Source organism: Manacus vitellinus, unplaced genomic scaffold (genome assembly GCF_001715985.3).
Source record: "Manacus vitellinus isolate BGI_N305 unplaced genomic scaffold, ASM171598v3 scaffold_0_pilon, whole genome shotgun sequence".
Taxonomy (NCBI): domain Eukaryota; kingdom Metazoa; phylum Chordata; class Aves; order Passeriformes; family Pipridae; genus Manacus; species Manacus vitellinus.
Window position 1 is genome coordinate 34,359,020 of NW_021938789.1, and position 22,298 is coordinate 34,381,317.

At 40.5% G+C, this 22,298-nt stretch overlaps 1 protein-coding gene across 2 annotated transcripts; it reads left to right on the forward strand.

Moving 5' to 3' along the window:
• Positions 1–958: 958 nt before the first annotated feature.
• On the forward strand, positions 959–19,007 carry TMEM192 (transmembrane protein 192). Of its 2 annotated transcripts, XM_018071125.1 has the most exons (7): positions 963–1,042; positions 1,654–1,765; positions 3,496–3,642; positions 8,898–9,162; positions 11,047–11,181; positions 14,953–15,055; positions 17,391–19,007. In XM_018071125.1, the coding sequence occupies exons 2-7, from the start codon at positions 1,763–1,765 to the stop codon at positions 17,512–17,514; spliced, it is 777 nt and encodes a 258-aa protein (XP_017926614.1). In that variant the 5' UTR covers positions 963–1,042; positions 1,654–1,762; the 3' UTR covers positions 17,515–19,007. The 2 variants fall into 2 exon arrangements, with proteins under 2 accessions (XP_017926619.1, XP_017926614.1); XM_018071130.1 differs by lacking the exon at positions 11,047–11,181 and having other exon boundaries at positions 959–1,042.
• Positions 19,008–22,298: the final 3,291 nt, after the last annotated feature.

Here is a 22,298-nt window from a genome sequence, read left to right on the forward strand (position 1 = left end):
TCAGGGAGTTGTAGGGAGATCCTTAAAGTGAGATCCATAAAGTGAGTAGTCTGGACACTGTGAGTGGCCACAGTCTGTCTCAGCGTGGGCACAAAGGCTTATAAAATGAAAGCAGCAAGGGCAAGTTTTAAAGGAAATGTGTTTCTTCACAAAATATACAACTGGGGCAGAAATATCTTTGAAAACTTATTAAGTGCCTTGTGCATACTAAAACTGTTCGTGATCAGAAGGGGCAACCAGACACGCTCACAGATAAGACATCCACATTATATAATAATAATTAGCTGCGTAGACTCCATCTTTTCCTCAAGAACTCCCTGCAAGACAAATTGGAGGTGGGAAAATACTCCTCGCAGAAAGCTGACAGCAGCACCACGCTGTGTTTACCCCCGCATTTTCGCCAGCCACCTGCTGCTGGTGTACTTTCCCCACCCGAGCCACTGGCCCCCGCAGGGAACACATCCTGGAGCCTGCTGTAACTAGTCCCCGGTTTAAATCAGTGCCGGGCTGTCGAGAGCGCTGGACCGAGCCTCGCCACGAGAGCGGGCGGCTGCCCAGGGCAGGCCGAGGGGCCCGGGTCAGCCCCCGCCCGCGGGAGAGGCCCCTCAGCCGGCAGCGGCGGCGGCCCCGCCCCGGGGCGGAGCCGGGCACGCCCGCGCGCCCAATGGTGGCGGGGAGCTCACGGCGGGAGGGGCGGGGACGCCGATTAAGCGCCGCCGGGGCGGCGGAGGCGGGAGGGGGAGATGGCGCTGACGGCGGGAGGAGGCGGCAGGACCTGGAAAACGTGAGTGCGGGCGGGAGGGAGCGGGGTCGCGGGGGTCCCGGCTGGGCTACGCGTGGGCGCTGCGGGAGAGCGCCTCGTATTCTGTGCCGTCTCTTCCTTCCGCTTCTTCTTGCTGCTTTCCGTCCTGAGCGCCCAAGGCTTTATCTGCTCCTTCCGGGGGAATCCGCCGGCCCAGGCGCTCCCCAGGTGCCCTTTCAGAAGTGAGGAGGCCGCCGGGCCTCTCGTTCCCCGCGCTGCCCTTCCCCGGCCGGGCTTGAGGTTCCCCCGAGGCATTTAGGCCTGGGGTTGTTTCTAATCGAGATTATTAATCTCTGATCGAGGCTACTCCTGTAGCTCCTTCAGTTTTTCTGGGTTATTTTTTTCTCAGACGGATCCTGTCAGCGCAGTCTCTGGTTTATGTGCTGTGCGGTGGCATGGCCACGGCGTTCTTCTGTTTATTTGGGTGTTTTCCGCCGCCCCAGCTGGAAGCCTGCGCGGGCAAAGCTTGCTGGCTGCGGCTTGTTCCTGCCTGCCCTCCTCCTGGTGCTGGGCTGCTGCGGAGGTGGTCACATGCTGCAAGTGGATCAGGGAGCCAAGAGGCTGAAGCCTTAACCTGTGCTCATGACAACAGCAATGCCTAACAGAAGTCCGGTTTTAAGGCGTTTTGGCTTTTGGCAGCTGTGGTTTGGCTCATCTTAATTAAATGAAACCTGTGTTTGCTCTTGTTAGGATGCTTACTAGATTTTAATCTAGTAACATCTTAATGTTACATTGACTGCATGGGTTTATCATCTCCCATGCTTTAATTCCCCTCCTCCCTATGTTGTCTGTAATAATATCTACTCAAGGAGTTTGTCATCCAGTGCTTCCTAACGCTAGCTGTATTTCAGGGTGCAAAGATGGATTGTAGCCAGTCTTGCAGAAAGTAACATGGTCATACGTGTTGTGATAAACCTTTGTCTGTGAAGGAGTGCCCTGATCTGTCATGGTATTGCAGAAATGGTGAGTTCGTTTGTTCCCATGAGACAAAGGATATTGTCCGAAGGAGAATTGCTGTCTTTGTGGGAGATGTGAAGTGTTAACCCTGCTATTAATTCTGTGATTGTAGAATCATGGAATGGTTTGGGTTACAAGGGTCTTTAAAGTTCTAGTTCCAAACCCCCCTGCCATGGTCAGGGACACCTTCCACTAGACCAGGTTACTCTAAGCCCTGTCCAGCCTGGCCTTGAACACTTCCAGGAATGGGGCATCGGTAGTTTCACAAGAGAAGTGCCATTTTTAAATATCTAGGTCTGCAGTAAAATGTCATCTTACCAGGCAGGTATTTCAGCAAGGGTCACTTACAGTCAAAGGCTAGGCTAATTAAAAGGTATCCAATAGGTGAGGAAGGTCTGTTCGTGCCCCTGTGTGGTAGAGGAAGTGTGGTGTTTGTGGTTCTAAAATAAAACTGATTGTTAAATGAAATAACTCTTGATGACTCATTCCTTTGCTGTAGGCAGCTGTCTGTAGGTGAAATAACACTGGGGGCCAATCTACATTGTCCTCATTAACATGAACTATAAACCTAGGTCTAATCCCAAAACTTGCTTATCCTTCTCTTCTTGTGCTAGTTTAGAAGAATGCCGTGCATCATTTGTCTTGAGGCTTATGCTGCTTTCTCCTATTGCAAAGAGAAGTTGTGGGTTTAAAAACAGGAAATAGCCTCATGAATCCTAGCATGTCTCTAAGCCATCAGAAGTCTGGAGTGGGGTGGGGTCTGCCCTTGTCATATTGCTCTAGGCTATGGTTGGTATCAGTTAGGAGAAGAGCAGTAAAAACTTGAGTGGAAATCTTGAGCTGCTTTATCTTTTGAAGCAAGCAAGTCATAGCTTGGGACTTTACAGGATGCTAGGAAGGAAACTTGCAGTTTTGCCGTTCATAGTTGCTGTGTATGTTCCACTTAAGATGTATTGAATGACTGTGTCCTGGCCTGGAAGGAGCAGAGGTGCATAGCACTGGAGCAAGTTCCTTTTCCAAGGTTTTTCCCTCCACTCATCTTCTACTTAGTAAAAGGTACTTCTGGAAACTTATGTAGCTAAAACGTCTGAGCTTAATGTGGAGTCAAAGACCTATTACTTACACCAGCATGTCAAGTATGGGCTGCATTCTCTCTAATGTAAGCTGAGAATGCCTTGGTCAGCACTTGGTAGCATCTTCTTTCCTCTGTGAAAGAAGATGCTTTCCTACTGTTTCCTTCTTGCCTGAGTGCAGTTCTAACTAATGCTGCAGTCATTTAGACATGTCAGTAGTGTCAGTGGCTGAATCCCTCAAAACTGTTACTGTTACACTGCAGCTTTGTTATTGCCTCCAGCTGTAGTTGGACAGGAGTAAGAATAACAAGGAGTTTTGCAGTACCTGTATAAAGTATGCGAGAGACACTTTAATCATCGCTTTTCCTACTTTTTTATATAAATATGCTAGTACTTGTGGCATCTCTCAGGACTGCTCAGATACTCATAATACATTTTAAAGCCTAAAATCCCTGAAGGCCCAGGGTGATACTGGGAGGTAGGTTGCTGTTGGATTCCTCAGAGATGAGAGCTTACCTAGAATTTAAGAGCTTGTCTCAAGATATTGACCTAGTGGGGTGGTTTTCCCACAAAGCTTGATTTGCTAACTGAAGATTGCTAAACCTTTGTACTTTACTTTTAGAGCTTACCTATTGATATTCTTCCCCCCCTCTTCTGTTCCAGGGTTCCTTGGAAATAACACAGAGTTTGGAAGATGATCCTCTACTGGATGCGCCACTCATTTCGTCTCACACATTACATTCCCAACTGAGGCCAAGATTTCATGCTATCCCAGCAGTTCTCCTTGCCAATTTCCTGATGCTAATACATGTAAGTTTAAGAAGCATGATTTCCTTAAGAAAACTTGCTATCTCTGTTCTGAATTCTGCTGTTCATGTAACAGAATTCTCCAGGGGTTTGCATGTGCTGTTCTTCTAAACCAGCAAAGTCCCATTTGCCAATGAATTTTGATAATGTGTGTGCTACTGGATAGTTGCTGCCTTCTCATTCTGTTTGTTGGCGCTAACATGCTGTGACACATCTTGTTAGGTGGAGAAGCACTTCAAATAGTAGTTTTTCTATGCTGTTGGAAATGTACTTTAAAAATAATATTACTGCTGTAGAAGTGCTGTACTAGTTATAGAGGGCTAAGGTAATTTCGATGCCATATCTTCTGAGGCTGAACTTAATTTCAGAAGAAGGTATTTCTTATGGTAACTAAACAAGTAAAGTTGGACTTGCTTATGAGGGGTTGCATGGTAGAGATAGAGGTGTGGATGGAGAGAGAAAGGAATCCAAATGTTACTTCCTCTTCTCACTTCTGGAAGCTAAGGGCAAAATCACAGATACTGAACAGTATGCAGGCCTTTGAGGCTGGTAGACAGAAGCAGAGAGATCCTTGCCTAATAGTGAGTTTATCCTTGATAAGCTGCAGAGGCTTATTGTTGCCTGTGTGTGGCAACCAAACATGAAGAAGGTAGGCTGAAGAGGTCTGATCCTAAGATCTAACTGAAATGGTACTCGCATGGTGTAAGGACTTAAAGAGCACAGTTGCTTGTCTCAAACACTGCTAAGGGCACAGAAGGATTTTGCCATGAGATAAGCACAGAATGGAGCAACAGGATGCTATTAACTCCAAGCCTGGCAGAAATGAGATGTGGTTAGCATATCCTGGGTGATGCATCCAGACAAAACTTCCTACTGTGGCAAACTGTGTAAAGAAGCAACTGCTTGTACATGTGTCACTGGTCAAACAAAGATCACACTTGGTTATGGAACAGATGGCATCTGAGACTACCAAAGCCCCCCTGCCCCCTGAATATGCCTCTGTGGGTACCTGGAACTTGGACTGTAACTTAAGCCACTGTGACAGGAACTTGAGATAAGATAAAGGTGGTACTATTGTCTTAGTGTTATCTCAGACCTAGGGGGACAAAGTTGGGGGATAAGAATGTATCACTGATAATGGACATAAAGAATGTGGAATTTATGGGCCACAAGGAAAGCCAAATCAGTGACTGCTGAAATTGGCTTGGACTGGATAAAGGGTAATTCCTTTTAATCCCCTTTTAAAAGGGAGAGATTGTGACCACTGACCACAACCCACTGACTCAAGAGAAGAGAGACTGTACATGTGGTCTAATTAGCATTAAAAGTGAGGGAATCATTTAACCAATAGAATATAAGAGAGCAATGAGCATTAATTCCTTTTTTGTAAAAATGTATAAATAGTGAAAATTTTTAAATTACCTTGGGAGCCTCCCACCACTGAGAAGTCCAGAGTGAAGGACTGCTGCTGGATCCACAGGTGGTGACTGTCTTCTATTTAATGTATCTCTCTCTCTCTCTCTCTCCTCCTCTCTTCTATTTCTTTCTATCTCTCTACCTCACATTTTATTGTTAGATAAAATCTATCCTATTAACTTCAACATATGGTCTCATTTTCACCTTAGTTTAGGCAGAGGCATCTCTCAATAACACATAACTCTTAGGGACATGGATTAGTGGTGGACTTAATGATCTTAAAGGTCTCTTGCAAACTAAATAATTCTATGATTGTATAATGCCACCGACAATGACCTGAAGGTGAAGCCAGAAAGCGCACAGGACATGTATGTATGTGTTGCTAGCTATTTTAGAGCTTCATTTCATCTCAAACAAAAAAATGCAGTACTCAGTGCTCTTCAAAACATACACTCTTGCCAGAACTTTAAAAGCATATACCAACCTCTAAGGTCTTTCTTTGGGCAGCTGCATGAAGCTGTTCAATATGCCCCAGCCTTCTAATTTTGGGAGTAAGTGTTTGTAGGCCTCGTGGTAATATCAAGAAATGCCCCTCTGTCTGTCAAGTAGACTTAAGAAAGACTTCTGCTGTTTTGCAGAACAGACTACCAAAATTCCCAGTGAAAACCATGTATCTAGCCTTATTCTGTTTCCCTGCCAGACAAATTCGGGTGCCCTCAAACTCTGTAGTAAATATTTTTCTGCCTAGCCTTGGGGCTTTACCATCTGCTACCATAACTGATGCAGCCAAATGTAAGGATTGTAGGAAACTCCTTCCTCTTCTGACTCTACCTCTTCCTCTCTCCTGCAAATGGTGAGAAGTGTGGGGAGGGGTAGAGGGAAAACTGCTGAGGGATCTGTCAGCACACACTTTTCCAGGAAGAGTCTTGCTGCTGTTGCTGAAGCTGCTGCAATGACCACTTGGTCCTTGGAGCAAAATGGAGAAGTATCCTTTTCTGTTGGTGAAATACAGCTTTATAATTGTCACCTGAAGTGGTACTGTCTTTCTTACTCTAAAAATGGATGGGGAAAACAAGCATATTGGATTTTCTTCCCTTGTGCTTCTGCAAATGTGCACAAATCTTGTGGAATGCGGAGATGCCAGCTTAGGTTCTGATGGTTAGGCCTGCCGAAGGGGTGCGTGTCCTGGAGAAGTTAAGCCATCGTAGTATTAAGCAGTAGAATTGTAATGAATCTCTAAAGTAATTTGTAAGTAACTTGGAATATTTCTTCTCCACCTTCCTGTGTCAAGAAATGGAGTTAAGTAGCAAAATAACTGCTTTGGTGCAGCTACCTAATTACGCACAATTCTGCAGTGTGTGGGTAGGCCATGCCAGAGTGTGGTAGGGCTGGGTTTTTGAGTGCCTTTCCTTTTGCCAAGCCTTGCTTTTCTGCAGGCTTATGGCTCCTATCAGGAGATTGGAGAGCAATGTGAAGTGTACAGGCTAGAAATAATTTCTTTGTGTTAACTCTGTCCTTCCCTAATCCCTTCTGTGTATGCACATACACAAAACTGAACTTTAAATACTACTCTTTAAAGAATAACTTTTTGTATGTAAAATTCCTTTGTGTTGAGTTGAAACACCTGTTATTGGACTGCCCTAAAATGGAAGCAAAACATACTTAATAAATACCACTCTTCCAGCCAGCTACCTGTTTCCTCTTGTATACGTTTCTATAGTAGGTTAGTAGCAATGCACTGCTAGGTCATTCCTGCTTGCATCAGTTTAATCAGTACAGCCATTTTCTGTACTGAAATATATTCCTAACTCCTGGAAGGAATAGAACTAAATGTGTTACTGTTGAAAAATGGCAAACCAAACAGTAAATGGACCAAATAAAATATCTGAATTATTCTTAATTTTGTAAGAAAAGGAGGTGGTAAAATAATAGATTAAACAAACATTTTGTTGGTAAGCCTTCCTCTTAATTAATTACTTAACCTGGTTACTTAACCCATCTCAAGGTAACTTGGTATTTAATTTACATTGGAAATGGTGGTCTTATGGTAATATAGGACATATTCCTGTTTTATTTTGTCTGGGTTTTTTTCTTTTCCTCTCACCTTTTATCCTATTTGTCCTCTATAATGTCTCTTTTAGGTATTGATGACTGTGTGAAAATTATTTCCCCTTCTTCCTCCCTCCCCAGTTACCTAACTCTGGCCACAATCAGAGGGAGCTAAGGGCAGTTTGTATCAAAAGTAATTTAGTGGTTTTGAAAAGTTAAAAGTTAAAAGAGTGTTGCTTGAAAAAGTACAAAAATACAAAAAATAAGTTCAAGAGAGTGGAAAGGTCTACAACTTCCTCATGAGGGGAAGAGGAGGAGCGCTGTTCTCTTCTCTGTGATGACCCATGACAGGACCTGAGGGAATGGCCTGAAGTTGTGTCAGAGGAGGTTTGGGTTGGATGTTAAAAAGATGTGGTTCAGTCACAGGGTGGTTGGACACTGGAACAGAGGCTCCCCAGGGAAATAGTCACAGCACATGGTGTGACTCTTGGGGATGGTCCCTGTGCAGGGCTAAGGGTTGGACGCTGTAGTTCTTGTGGGTTCCTTCCAACTCAGCATATTTTATGATCTGTGAAAGGGACTGGTGGGATCTTAGGTATTCATAGAATTAAGTATGGAAATGAAGGTAGCAAATGAAAATCAGATATTTTGCTCTATCTTCAATTCTGATGTGCTGGTTTTGTCAGTTATGAGATGCAGAGCATCTGATACTTTTTTAAGCCAAGTATATCAGAGGTGTTAGACTTTTTCAGACTTGAGGGGTTTTTTTATTTTTTTGTCCCTGGAAGCTCTCAATTTCCTTCTGTAATGGTGGGAGTTGCTTTTGTTTTACAGTTCTGCTTTAAAAATATTCCTGTTCTGTAGAGTGAACCAGGATGAGAAAGTATAATATTTTCTTGTTCGCTGAATGAACACAGTAGGGAAAACATTTTTTATTACAAAAATATCTCTAAATATTAAAACCCCATGTGTATACATATACCACAGGTAATGCACATCCAAAACTTTGCTTCTAGTTGGCAAAAAGGTTGCTCATGCTCACTGCTGATGCTGAAAATTTCTAGAGAAGTCGAGAAGACAGGGAAAGTTATGGCATAATGGCACTAGTCTGAAAGGATAAGTATATATACAATCTGACTGTCAATCTGTCTGGTTATTCTGACATAAGTAAAAAAGGAAAATGAAAATATCTGATGGCAAATATACTAAAGAATGATTACCACCTGACAAAGGTGCCTACCTGGTGTTAATAATTCAGTTTTTAAGTTACTATGAGGATTCACTTGTCTAATGTCATAACCTGGAGATGATCTTCAATGACTGTAGTAAAGGGTTGATTTTCACTTAGCTACTGTCAATTTAAAGAAACACAGACTATACCAATAAGACAGGAGGCTGTCTCGCAGAGCAGCATCAAGTGTAATTGATTGAGTCTAAAAAGATGTGATTTTTCTTTTGAAGAGTATAAATCAAGTACCCCTTAAAGTAAAAAGACATAGTAAAGAGGGTCCAGAAATTAAATAAGTTCACTATGAAGGAAAGACTTGGAGAACAGTGAAATTCCAGGAAGACTGATGATTATCATCTCTGTTCTGCTGGACACTGGCTTTTCAGTCTGCACTAGGTTCCCAGAGTGACATATAGTGATTGTAGAAGTGTCTAGTGTTTTATATGTTATCTCTAATAAAATCAATTCAGAAAGTAATGCATAATGAATAAACTACATAATCCTGCTTTTTTTTACATGTATATAGCTAAATGTTGACTTTTATCTCTCTTCCTTTCTCTTCCAGGTTGCTTTTGTTGTTCTAGCATTTTTAGCAGCTATGTTTTGTTCTTACCCCAATCCAAATCAAGATAAGTGCCCTGGAAACTACACTCACCCACTTAAGGTGCAGACTGTCATAAAAATTGCAAAAGTAATTCTGTGGATTCTGCATGTGTTTTTTGAACGCTATGTCCAGCACCACCATAGTCAAGTCAGAAGAAGAGGTTACTTTGCAATATACCGATCAACAAAGCATCTAAAAAGGCTTCCACTGCTCATACACTCCACAGGTGAAGTTGTTTTTTGTTCTAAAGCTCTAAACTGTGAAGCAGTAAAAGACTGAACAGTTTATATATGATTGTATATTATGTATTATGAACTTCTAAAAACCTGCCTACGAGCACTTACAAACCTCCTTGACTGAGCTTTCTGGCCTGCCAGATGCATGTTGTAAAGAACTCTTTGTAGTGGAAAAATGCTCAGGAGTGTGAGGTTGTTTAAAACCTTTAGTCATTAGCATTTAGTCTTCAGCAGTAAAATATTCAGGTCTGTTTGACTGCTAGTGATCTTGATTTGCATATTCATTTGTCTATTTGGATATGTGGTAAGACTGCTAGTCCTTCCAGGAAGTGTGCTGCTTTTCTCTTTTCATGCTCAGCAATTCACATAGAAACAGATGAATTCCTGTTGCTCAACAGCTGTCTGAAATCAGTAAAATAAGCGATTTTCTCATCTTGAGTAGGGCTATGTGTGACATGCAGCTCTATTTCTGACTGCCTTTCTGTGGACAAAAGGTGGTATATGGGAGTGATTTAACTCTAAGTTACATCACTGGCCAGTGGAGCTGAAAAGTATTGGTGCAAGTAGCTGGTGTAACCTTTCTAGAAGCTGGTTGAACAAATCTAAAATCCATTTAACTTGAGGGGTTTATTCACATAAATAGCAGTGGAAAAGGGACCAGTAATGGCTTTTACAGTATTTTTGCCACTTAAAGTCTCACCTCCCTTCTGTAAAGCTTCTGAATAACTGGAGTAGACTTTTTGCACCAGAATTGATAAGTCAAATGGTCCTGCTCTGTATAAAAACATAGCTTTTTTTTCCACACAGTCACTAAAAGAGCTAGTCAGCTTGATGAATGTGCAAAACTTCAGGCTCTGACCACTAGATAGAGCTCTGAAGATGAAGAACTGTTTGAAGTGCAGAGACAAAATCAGGCTACAGCAGGCTTAATGATGTAAAAGACTGTTTCCACCTATTGCAGTGTAATTCAGAATACTTAACCCTGTTTCAGATGGAGCTCACTTCTCCCCTACTAGACAAACTCTGGGCATGTGTGAATGTTCAGGTGCAATCAGGTGTGTGCTGTAGAATTTTGGTAGAGATCATCTGTATTTCAGAAAGTAGATAGCTCCATTACTGCAAGCGTCCTGTGTGGTAATCACTGCCGGTACCACTTCCGTCCTGACAGTTCAGTTGCCTGGCACAGTATGAAAGAGAACTGCACTGTTCCCTAGCTACATTAATGGTCTTGATAAATTTAGTTCCTTATCCAGACACTGGTTATAGCATTTCTACAGGAAAAGGACATTCCAAACTCAGTATCAGAAAAGAGGGTGTGTAAAGAATTAAAAATGCTTTTTAGGTCTGTAACTCTATTTGTTCTCCTTGACTAACTGTGCTCATTTCAATTAAACTTTCAGTAACTTGCAAGTATTAAAATAATAGCTAGACAAGTGGAAGCCTGTGCAAATGAGGAAGGTATTTAGTTGTTGTTTTGCTCTGTTAGCCTCAATAATATGACCTCTTAGAAATTGAAAGAATAAGATGGATACAAGCAACAAAGCTAGAAACTGTTTAAGCCCATATATGTATGTTAAGTATTTCTAGTGTTTCTTCCACTCATTTTTTTAAGCCAGAAAAATCTATAAGAAAACTTATAATTCTCTACCATTACAGTGAAATGCTGAAATGAAACCTCATTTTGCTGTCAGCAGTTGTAGGCTTGCATCACCTGTGTTAAGGAAATTAACTAAAAGGGCAAGTATGATATGAAATGAAAAAGCATTACTGAAAGATTGCAGCCTAATGCAGATACTGGGGATGAGAAAGTACTAAGTTACTTTCAACAACTGATGAAATTGTTACACCTGTAAAATATAACCTTTGCTTTCTAGGTAATACAGCCCTGGTCTTGATTCTGTCAGTGCAGCATTCCTTTCCTGATCACAGTAAAGTGTACCTGTATCTTATCCTGGGAGTCCTGGGCCTGGAGCTGATTAGCTCCCTCACATGCTTAGTGATTTACACAGGTGAGAGAGGCAAGTTTTGCTTTCTTGAGACTTATTATTATAACTGGTATTCAAGTGTTATGTTTGCCCTCACAGTAGTTCACTTGGGGTACCCCAAGACATTTAACTGCCATTATAAATAACAGAACGATTGTGTGCTTGTAGAAGAACTAAGACAAATTCAAAACTAATAGGAAGGTTGTCAGGCTTGATTTGGTTCCAAGTGCTGCTAAATGAAAGCTCCATGTTATCTCAGAGCTGTTAATCCAGCAAAGTGGCAATGAATGCCTAATTGTTTCAAAAACTGTCCTGTGAACAGGTTTGTCTGTTTATCAGTGTTTCTCATATGCATGCACCACAAGCTATGAAAGGAGTAAGAGCTAGCTGGATTTGTCAGAACTGCTTCTGGGATTTCCATATGGGACTTGCATACCTGGTAGTGTGATTATGCCTTATCCAGCCTTTTCGTCTTTCCCTGGTCCCATCCCAAAGGCTTCAGTTCCTCTTTGTCACTAAAATGGAGGATTCTTTGAAATGAATGTTTATAAAACATGGCTATTGAAAGCTGTGATTTATATTAAAATAAGATACTGGTTCATAAAACTGAGGCTTTGCTTTGTGCTACAACTGTAAGTTACACCAAACCTAAAGCAGATAACCTTACAAACCAACAAAGACTCGATTAACCTCTTTCCATTAAACCATTGCAGAACTACCTAAAATGTTGGTAAATAAATGCTTGAAAGAAAATTTTGGTATGTATGTGGTAATGTAATAGCACACAGAGAAATATTGCCAAGGAGCTTGCTTACCTAGGAAATAAAATCTATTCTTGACTCCCTTGCAACAGCATCAAAAATGCACCAGGAAATAAGGTCCCAGCTCTAAACTACGTCCTCCTCTTACAACTATGCAGAGGGCCTGAATGCTGTAGGCTTGTCAGGCTTTCCCCTGAATGAGCCAGCTGGCTCAAGTAGACTAACTGTCCTCTGGAGGAATAAAGGCAAGGATGAGGGAACACAAACATGGCAGTCCTAGGAAACTATTCCAAGAATGCTGGAGATCATCCCTTCTTTGCATATGCATACTTACTTTCCTGGGAAACACAGGAAATAAGAGATAAAATGGTGAAACTTTAATAGAACGTCAGGAATTCCAGTGAAATGCTATTTCTAGCCCTGAGGCCTCCTGGAGCTCAAAGAGCTATGTTGTGTCTCTTACCTTGGCTGAAAAGGATAAGAAAGTGCTAGAAAATTGACCTTCATAGTGGTACGATCTGAGCCTGGACTTCTGTAAGAACTCTCAAACTATCTGCTTATTTGTCACCAAAAGGGTCTTGTTTCCTAATTTGTACTCTACCAGTTCCTGTGATCATCAGATTCATTAACCAATGTATACAAGGATGTTGTGGGGTGCAATGTTTTGCTTTCTAGCTGAAGGAGGCTTGAAGAAGGGTTCAGTGAATCCTGGAATCAAGGGAGAGAAGGGACAGAGCTACATTGCTAGGAAGAAGTAAGGCAATGTCTTTTAGTAACAGCTGCCTTATCTCCTGAGCAGTCCCAAAACAACAGTATGATTCACTCTCTGAAACTAGAGTTAGGGTTAATTTTTATGTAACTTAACACTTTCCTCAAGGTGAGGAAGACCTCCAGTCACCCTAGATTGCCTTTTCCTTTGGGTAGTGTACCTTGTTTTCTGTTTTCCATCCCAAAGCTTGAGCTAAGCTAAGAGACTGCTTGCACGTCTGTCTTGTGTATAGTGCTGGTTTTTAAGGTTTTTCAATGTTTTAATATAAAAATAAAGCTTTATTGGAGCAAAACAAATGTGTGGCCAATTTTTAAAATACCATGAGAATCTGTAGTAATAGTGACATTCAGATGGGTTTTCCTCTTGCAGACAGAGCAGAGTATGTGACTGGGTGGAAGCATGAAGCTTCTTTAGTAGGACAGTTTTAAGGGCAGCCCTCTGGTTAGGCTTGGCATTCCCCTGTTCAAGGCAAGCACTTAGCAGATACCACTTACTGTTAAGGTAGTATCAGCTATTGTAGCTGAGCAACAAGGGGAAAATTAACACTAAAAATAGCTATTTTTTGTGTTAGTATGTTACTCCTAAATATTGGAGAGAAGGTAGCACCAGTTCATATATTGTTTCTTCACAGTGAAATAGTTATTTCTTAACTATGAGACATAAATGCTTGTCTGCAGAAGTTTCATATACCTGACTTACTGTCTTTTAAATATTACTGTCTAAAAAATCAGGAATACCTGACTGTAATTCTAGACATTTCCTCTTGCTTTTTGGAGCTATTTTAGGAATTGTATGATACCCAGTGTCCTGTGTAGTACTACTGCCTTTCTTAAGAGGCATCTCCATGCAGCAGTGTGTGTATAGAGCTGTAGATGCAGAGGCAGGGACTCAGAAATTTACAAGGAATTGCTGTGATTGACCTATAACAGGCTTGACATATATAAATTGCTCAAGTGAGGTAAAAGTGCACAGAATGAAGTATGATACAGAAAGCTCTAAATGTCAGCTTACTATTCTTAGTTTTTTACTGCTAGGATAGGGAGTCAAGCTTTAAAAGATTTACTAAATTTATGTATTTAATTACTTTCTCACATACTTCTAATATCACTTGAATAAAAGACTAACATTCCCACAAACAACACATGTTAAGAATTCCACATCCATTCCTTTGTGGTTTTATTTGTAGAGAAATACCATCATAGAAATAACTAACCTTTGAGCCTAACTTGTAGTTAACCTCTGGAGGGTCTTAGCATTGTTTTAGCAGGGTGGCCTGTAATAAACCCCTCATGGTACTGATTTGTAAGGACAGTCCTCCTCTGTTGCAGTGGTGTCGATGTCTCCCAGAGCTGGACTGTAATGTTTTTAGTGGCATTAGAGTATTGCTTCAAAAGCAGCCCTAATTGCAGAGTCCTGAAAGCATGCTTTGGATATTTTGATATTTTCTCTGAATCAGGATCTGATATTGAATGACTTTAAATATTTTCAGCTTCCTTTCCAAAATCATACAGAGGATGCAACTTTTCCCAGCTCTCCCCATCCCACACCTGTTAAATTTAGTCTTAAACTTTATTCACAGGTGCCCAGGAATGACTTCTGGTTTTGATAGCCAGCACTACAAGGTTCACAATGTGAAGCTGGTCACAGAGCTACTCTGGTTTGAATACTTAGTGGCTTTCTGTTGCAAGTCCGCCCTAGTCTGAGCAGACAGACAAGCTGCTACTTCCTTGCAGGTAGTCTAGTTAAACTAGTACTTATTGAAGAGCTTAAGCCAGAAGTTCTGACCTAGGTATTAGTAACAAAACTTCTGACAACTTTTTTTATGGTATGTTGTTTAATTGACGGCCTGAATTTGGAGACTGAATCTCAATACCTTCTAAAAGGCAACTAAGGTTTCACTCTCTCTTAGGTGACAGATTAAACTTTGCAGATGTTAAGCAGTATGTTCAAACTTCCCCATTCAAGTCTTCACGGTGATCTTTTAAGCAGCCGGACTGAGGGGAATTAAAAATAAACCAAAGCAACAAATAAACCAACTCAGCAAATTATCACTAACTTGTAATTGAAGCCATTCCAGAAATGAGTAGAAGTAGATTTTGCTTTTGCTTTCCCTCTTCCCCACTCCTCAGATTCCTTTATTGTCTTTCCATCTCCTATCCTAAGGTAATCTTAGAATCATCTGTTACAGATTTTTATAGCTTAGAATCTGGTGATAAAGATTTTTTTCTGGTTGCTTTCCAACTAATTTATAAAGCTTTGTTGCAGTGAAAATAAGCAACTTCAATCGTGCCAAGCCAAGACCTGACATAATTGAAGAAGAAAAGATATATGCCTACCCTAGTCATGTTACCTCAGAAATTGGATTTAGGTAAGATTTTTCTATGTTAACTTTGTGCTGTGTTCAGACATGGTATATAGGTAACACTAATGTAATTGCATTACTTCATGTAGATTTATGTAGAATCTTAAATCTCTCAACTAAGCCAGAGGTGGGAAAAACAGTTGTGAAGGAAACTGTATGCTTAAGGCATTTTAGATGCACAGATGAGATACAGCACAGTCTTGTACCTTCTACATAGTAATGTCAATTTACTGTGATACAGAAATCCTCAAACATACAGATGGAGGTGATTTGACTATTTATGGCTGGCTGCATGAATCTTTAGTATAAATAACTGTGCTTAATCTGGTTTAGTTAATTTTATATGGGAGTTTGGGGAAAGATACTGGTGTCTTACACTGTTTAACTTTAAAAGTATGCCTGCAGAAGCCTAGCTGCTTCAACCAGTTTTTTCAGCGAAGGAAATATATTGTGGTCAATTAGTAGACAAAGAAAACTTTGCAGCTCTGTTCTGTGCCAGCAGTTGGACATGAGATTCTAGCAATGGATTTGGAATATGTTTTGAGTTTGGGAAGGAACTTTAAAGGTGCAGAGGGCACTTAAGGGGTAAAGAAGGTCTCAGTGAGACAGAGAAGCTGTCCAACAGTAACTGAAGCTATCCCAAGCACTGAGACTTATTTTTTGATTGTCCTTTATGTACCTTCCGACTGCTTGAACATCTTCCAGTTGATGAAATCAGTCTGGTGTGACTTAACAAAAACAAGAAATTGAAACTAACATTGGCTTCCATATAAGAATTTAATTAGGAATTTTCTAATACGCTATGACTTGCTTCTATATGTTGTGCATTGGTGCAAAGTTGAAAGTGCAGAAATGACTAATACTTTGGCATTTCCCCTGGTGTCACAAATGCAGCATGCACGTGCTCTTATGGAACTTGGAAGTAGATGTCCAGGGTACAGGAAGGATTTAGGGTTGTCTTGAATTTTGATACCATGTCTGACTTCCATTTTGATATAAACACCATAGTGATTGCATGGTGGACCTCATTCCTTTCTCATTCAGCTTCTCCCCTGAGAAATTCTCAAATGCCCAGGGAATGAGTCTGCAACAATGACCAGCTGAGGAAAAGACTCTGATTATTTTTGATTAAGGAGTGCAAACTTCCTGTGAGAACTGATTGAAAAAATGTTATTTTAATTTAGCTCTATACAATTGTGACTCTCTTTCCCTTGAGAGTTAAGGTCTATTGAAAAGTGAATCCTGTCAGCCCTTCAGTTGACCTTGTTAGAAGAATGTTTTTTGAATATCATGACCTCTGCAACCTGAGTTACTACCAAGACATCTTCAGGAGCTTTAAGTTGGGAGTGCATATTACTGGTTAAAGTTGCAAGCTTTCTGTTTACAAAACTTGTGTTCTTTATTTTTTCCAGTTTAACTAAAGTAGGTTTTTAATTGGACCTAAGCTTTTTTCCACTTTAGGTATCTTCTTTAGCACTATCTAAGAACTATGAAAAGGGCAGTGTTCCTCCACAAAAATGCTGCAAGCCTGAGGAGCAACTTTTTAAGCTCTAAGATGCTCATAAGTGTACTAAGAAGGCAGATTCCCAAGTCAGCTAGGAAGAAATTATGTGTAAGGAAAGAGTACAATACACTCAGGCATTGATACATCATCTTACTGTATTCTTAAAAATTCCTAATTAGGTTTGATTTGATTAAACATTCTGTATTTTTATAGATGTTTTTTCTCATTTAACTTGGCTTTATTTAAATGTTGCAATGTTACTATCGAAGTTAAAATGAGGGATATCTGAAAACTGGATATATTTTGAGGAGAGTAGCAGTGCATAAAGCTGTAGATCTGAAATAGCACAATCTTTGGTACTGATGCCCTTTAGGTAGGGACAGATATCACTGTATATAGTAGCATATCATGTATGCTACTCTAGGTTACTTGAGAGAGTTCTGTCTTAAACAGCTTGTGATCCCTCACAACTGAACAACAATACTATGCCTGCTCAAAATAAGCATCCTAATGTATGGTTCCATGGTTCTTAGGACAATTCCAACATGTTGACTGTCTTAGTTTCTTAAACAGTAAGAATCCTCACTCTGTAACTGTCTACCAGGAAATATGTAACTTGACTATGTATACGTGGCATCAAGTTTAGCCAAACTTTCTCTTCCTGCCTTCTCATAAAGGTGTTGTAGATTGCCTCTCCCCTCAAAAGTCACTTGAGCTTGGCATAAGTAAAACTGAGGGAAATGACTTGCTTAAGTAGTGTTTATTAGCTCTGACATTTCACGTGTTAGAAAGCTGCTGTCACTCACTGAAACCCATATTCACTTTTGTAACTTCAAGGGAAAATTCAAGTTTAGAAGAGATAGTTGAGAAGCAAGGAGATGTAATAGAGTATCTTCAGCGACACAATGCACTGCTCAGCAAGAGACTGTTGGCACTAACATCTCAGCAAATCAAAACCTAACAGTATTTGGAAAACTGCTACTGGAGCTCTGGAGGGAACATGAGGTAATGTAATATCCAGACTGATTTTTACAGATGACTCTTCTTCAGTCGTCTTTCACATTTTGAAATAGAAGTTCAGCTGGAAGGATAAGCTCTGCATACACTATAAACCTGTTACAACTGGACACTCTCTTCAAATATTCAGTTCTGGGAAAAAAGTTCTGCAGCTTCAACAATTTTTAATTCCTCATATATTGAAGTTGGACCTGAGTTAACGGTTTAACTTTGCTCAGTTGTTTCTGTTATTTTGTACTGCTGTAATCTTTAAGCTTCGAGCTACCAAAGTATTTTACATTTCTAGAACACAAATCTGTTCTCTAGAAAAATCTGACTTTGCAAGGGATGTCTTTTCAGTTTCTATTGCTGAAGCTGGGACTAGATGTATTATGTCACTGATTCCCATTACTTCCAGTGATAGAGGTGGTGTACTTCACTAATCTGATACAGATACTTCTTTTCTAGATCAGTCTCCTTTTCTCCTTTGTCAAGAAAGTGGGGAAAACTGGTGTCCAGTTTAGGATTTAAAAAAAGCAGTGGGTGTCCTAAAATTGCAAATCTCACACATAAGTGTGTGGTACAAAACAATGTCATGATAATTAATTTGAGCAGTTGTTCAGAATTCTGGCTTTAAAACTCTAAGAGAGATCTTCAGGGCTCATGCCTTTCCCATTACTAGGAATTTGTGTCAGCTAATAACAAGATTCCTTCTCTGCTGAATGAACTAACTTAATACAAAAATACTTCAGAGTAAGCTTTTTCATTGACTTAGCAACTAACTTATGGTGAATGGATTTAACAATTTTGTCAAACATGCCCAAGTTAAGGCATACTTGCTCTTTACTTTGGCTCCTCAAAAAACCAGCATCTTGATACAAAAGCTAAAATGGTGTATGTGGGGAGGTGAAAAGCAACAGAAGACAGATCTTTCAGAACTTGAAGAAACAAGAATTTTTGGTTTTAATTTATGGTGAATAAAGGCTAGTGAAAGAAACCTCTTGTTTTGTCTACCAATGTAGACCAAAAATTATTTTAGAAGCCAATACCTCTGTGGGAATAGGGTAATCACTAATCAAAAGTGGGAAGAAGACTGTCATGAAGAGTGGTCTTACAGTTGAATATAGGAAAAGAAAATTAATTCATTCTACTTTAGTCTTGGGGTACAACTTCAGAAATACCTGAACTGTGTAGTGTGCAACAATTATTGGTGTTGTCTCATTCAAAGGAAAACAATAAATAGTGGAGGTTTTGCTGCTATCCAACACTAGACTGTTCTCCTTAACTGTTGTTTCTTGAAAACGCAGCCAAGTTTTTACAGTATACATGTAAGGAATAAAAGTGTTTGGTTTTAGAACTCAGGTTTTGATGTGATTGTGTTTATCAATTTATATCATTTCTATGAAAAGCAGTAAAATGTGACTGTGAAGTTCATGCACAATAAATGCAACCAAGGAAGAGTGTGAATTCTGTCATTTCTAAGCTCATGTAAATCTGGTTCCAGCAGGCAATCTGTGCAGGTTTTTTCTATTACAGTGAAGTTCTCACAGCAGTGTTGGCATTTAAAACTAGCAAAACTAGCCAAACAAAGATAGCTGTGCATTTGTTTCGAAGCTTTGCATTTAGTTTTATTTTCTTTCCTGGGTAATGTTTTTTTCCATCATGCCTCAGATTTTCCCTGCTAACTAATGTTTCTCTCCAACACAGAGAAATATGCTACATAGTGTAGCATAACAACTTACTGTATTTTGAGGTAATTTCTCAAATCTTCCACTTCCCTTCCTTGACTGCTTAAAGTAAAACTTCAGTCAACCAGTTGTATTGCTTTCTGTGGAACATGGTAGCTGGAAAGGGGGGGAAGGCTTTTCACATTTGTATGGGCTCCAGCTAGGAGCTGGCCCTCTTTACTGTTCACGCCTCTATACTGTGGCCCTGGTAGAGCTACAGTGAATTGTCCTTGTCCTGCTCCAGTAGCTCCTACTTGACAACATGCACAGCTGTGTGTGTCAGGCCAGCCTTTGCCCTGCTCAGAGACAGAAATACTCCTCAGCCCCCTGGGTTCCGCTGGTGCTGCCTGCCCCAGTGCATGGTGTGGCACTGCTGGGTGCTGCCATGGGCACCTACCTCTTCCTGCTGGCCAGCCTGCCCCTGGCCTGCAGAACAGGACTGCAGAGCTGCTCAGGAAGACTGTGTGCATTCAGGTGCTTGATACACAATATGAAAGGGCTGCTGCTGTGCAAGAGAGATGAAGCTCAGCTGTGACCTCGCTCAGTTGTCATGCCACAGTGCTGAAATTGAACAATAAGTGCTAATTGTTCTGGTTATGTGTCTTGCTTATTGGAAACCTCTGCTGGTGCAGGGTGGGGTGCTGGGTTTGGTGGTGGCCAGAGCTGTCTGACCAGCTTCGGAGCAACCCTTGGTCCATATCACCAGTGTTGCAGCCGGGGTCGCTGCAGTGTCAGCACCTGTTCCTGAGCTGGATCTTACAGCCTGAAGTAAAACCCATAGTGTGCTGCACATGCGGTAGGCAGTGAAGCATCAGGTCCAAGTTTCAGGGCGGGGGAAAAGTACTGCCTTGTGATCACAGGGGTTTGCACGTGCTCCACTGCAAAGCAGCACTTTGCTAACCACCATCACAGCCCTTCTTGGGGGATGTGTGGCAAATGTGCATCACAGCCCTTCTTGGGGGATGTGGGCAAACGTGCACGTAGGTGAATACATGTGACTGTGAACAGCTGCAGTGATGCTCTTTATGTAACCACAGCTGCTGAACTGCCTTGGTATTTGCAGATTCATGGTCTTGGTAAGATCTACGGGATTGCAGCTGGGGCAGCAAGAAGATAATGAAAATGAAGGAATGTTTCCTAATATATGTTACAACTGTACATTAAAATAAAAATTAAAATCATGTATTCTGTTTTTTATTATCCAGGTATTACCCCAATAGCTTTGTTTCTCTAGAAAAACAAGATATGTGTTTCAGGTTTGGGGAAAGTATTTCAGACCACCTAAAAAACATAAAGGACTGGGGGTTGCCCCAAAAATGTTCACTTTCTGGGTTTTCAATAATTTCTGGATAAAATGCTGAACTGAGCTACATATTTTGTACCTATGAAAGAAAAGATGTGATGATATCTTGTGAATACACATCATATATAAGGGAAAAACTCTAGGTATTTCTGTTTTGTCTTTCTGAATTGCTCATACTGGATATTCTATATAAACACTTTAATATTTCACCTCACAAGGGAAATTACTGATTGTAAAAGATTTGAACAGGATTTTCCTGCTTTTAAGGTTCTACAGCCTTAACTGTTAAGTGGGCTTCCTCCACTGAGTCAATCTAAAAAACATTGCAGCAAGGACCAAAAGGACTTGGGCAGACAAGAGTTTAACAGATAACTCTCAAGAGAAGAGGAGAAGCATCTTCAGCCTTGGAATGAGTTAGGCTCTTAGGCATTCTTTTGAGACACATATTGCCCTATTTGTGCTGTTGGAGTGTTTCCCTCTTGGAACAAATATTTTACAGCTGATCACTAGTAACAAAGAGAAGGGCCATCGGAGTAGTATCAGTATGCTAATTGTACTTGTCCGATGATAGTTGAACATTGGAAACTTATTTACCATGCTAATGTTTCTCCTAATGTCAATATAAATCTTATGTGACATTTATATTGACATTCTCCTAATGTCAATATAAATCTTATGTGACCCTTGGCTTTGTGTACAGACACCGAGATATTTATAGCATATGTATGTGGCGCAAGGGAAATATTTCCAGTCTTTATTCTTCTATAATTTCCTTTTTTCCATACTGGAAAGGGAAGAGGTGAATTGTTTATTATCCTTTGAGAACATGCTAAACTGCTGTTTCTCACCAAATCCTTGCATTTACCTCTGTTTCCTGTTGACCTGCTGTTACAAGACTTAATGAAACATACTTTAAAATAAAATTTTCGTTTTTCCAATGCAACAGCTATAAGACAAAGAGTTAATTCTAAGTTTCAGAGAGTCACATTTTGAGCTTCAGAATTTTGAGGTGTGGTATCAGGTCTTGATTGAGATTGCATCCATGCAAACATCATCAATTCTGATTTTCAGTACACAGCAATTTGTATTTGTACAAACTTCCTTTCAGTGTACACTGGTACACGCACAAGGAGAGGTCAGTCAATGCGCCTGTTGTAGCACTGTGTCCAAATGCTTCATGTTTGTATTTGTAAAAACTCTTTATCATGCAAAACTTTTTACCACGAGCCTTACATGGCACACGCTGGATGAAAACAGTTTCAGCAAAGCCAAAGGCAAATCCAGCTCTTCTGAAAACTAAGTCCTTTGAAGCTCCCACTGAAGGTAAAAGTCAATGTAGTGTTGTGCTGTAGTAGGATGCTACTACTCAGCTCTCTTAATTCTACTGTGCAAGGCATCTAGCACTTAGAAATGTAATTACAGTATCCAACCTTTAATGAGGGAAGTTACTGCACATTTTAGCTTCTGTTATGCTCCAGACTGCTGCTAAGCTCGTTTTTGTCCTGAAAAAAGACAATTTTTTTAATTTGTGAGAACATTCAGATTTCATTCTGAGAGGTAATTATAAATGTTGCTTGCTCTGGGCTCGGGGACAAAGCATAGTCTGGTTTTGCTGTAATCCTAGTGGGGTATAATGATGTCATGTTACAGCATGCTGTGATTGTACCAACCAGTAGTTTTAAATTAGCGTTCTTTGTACATGACTTTTATCAGCATTTT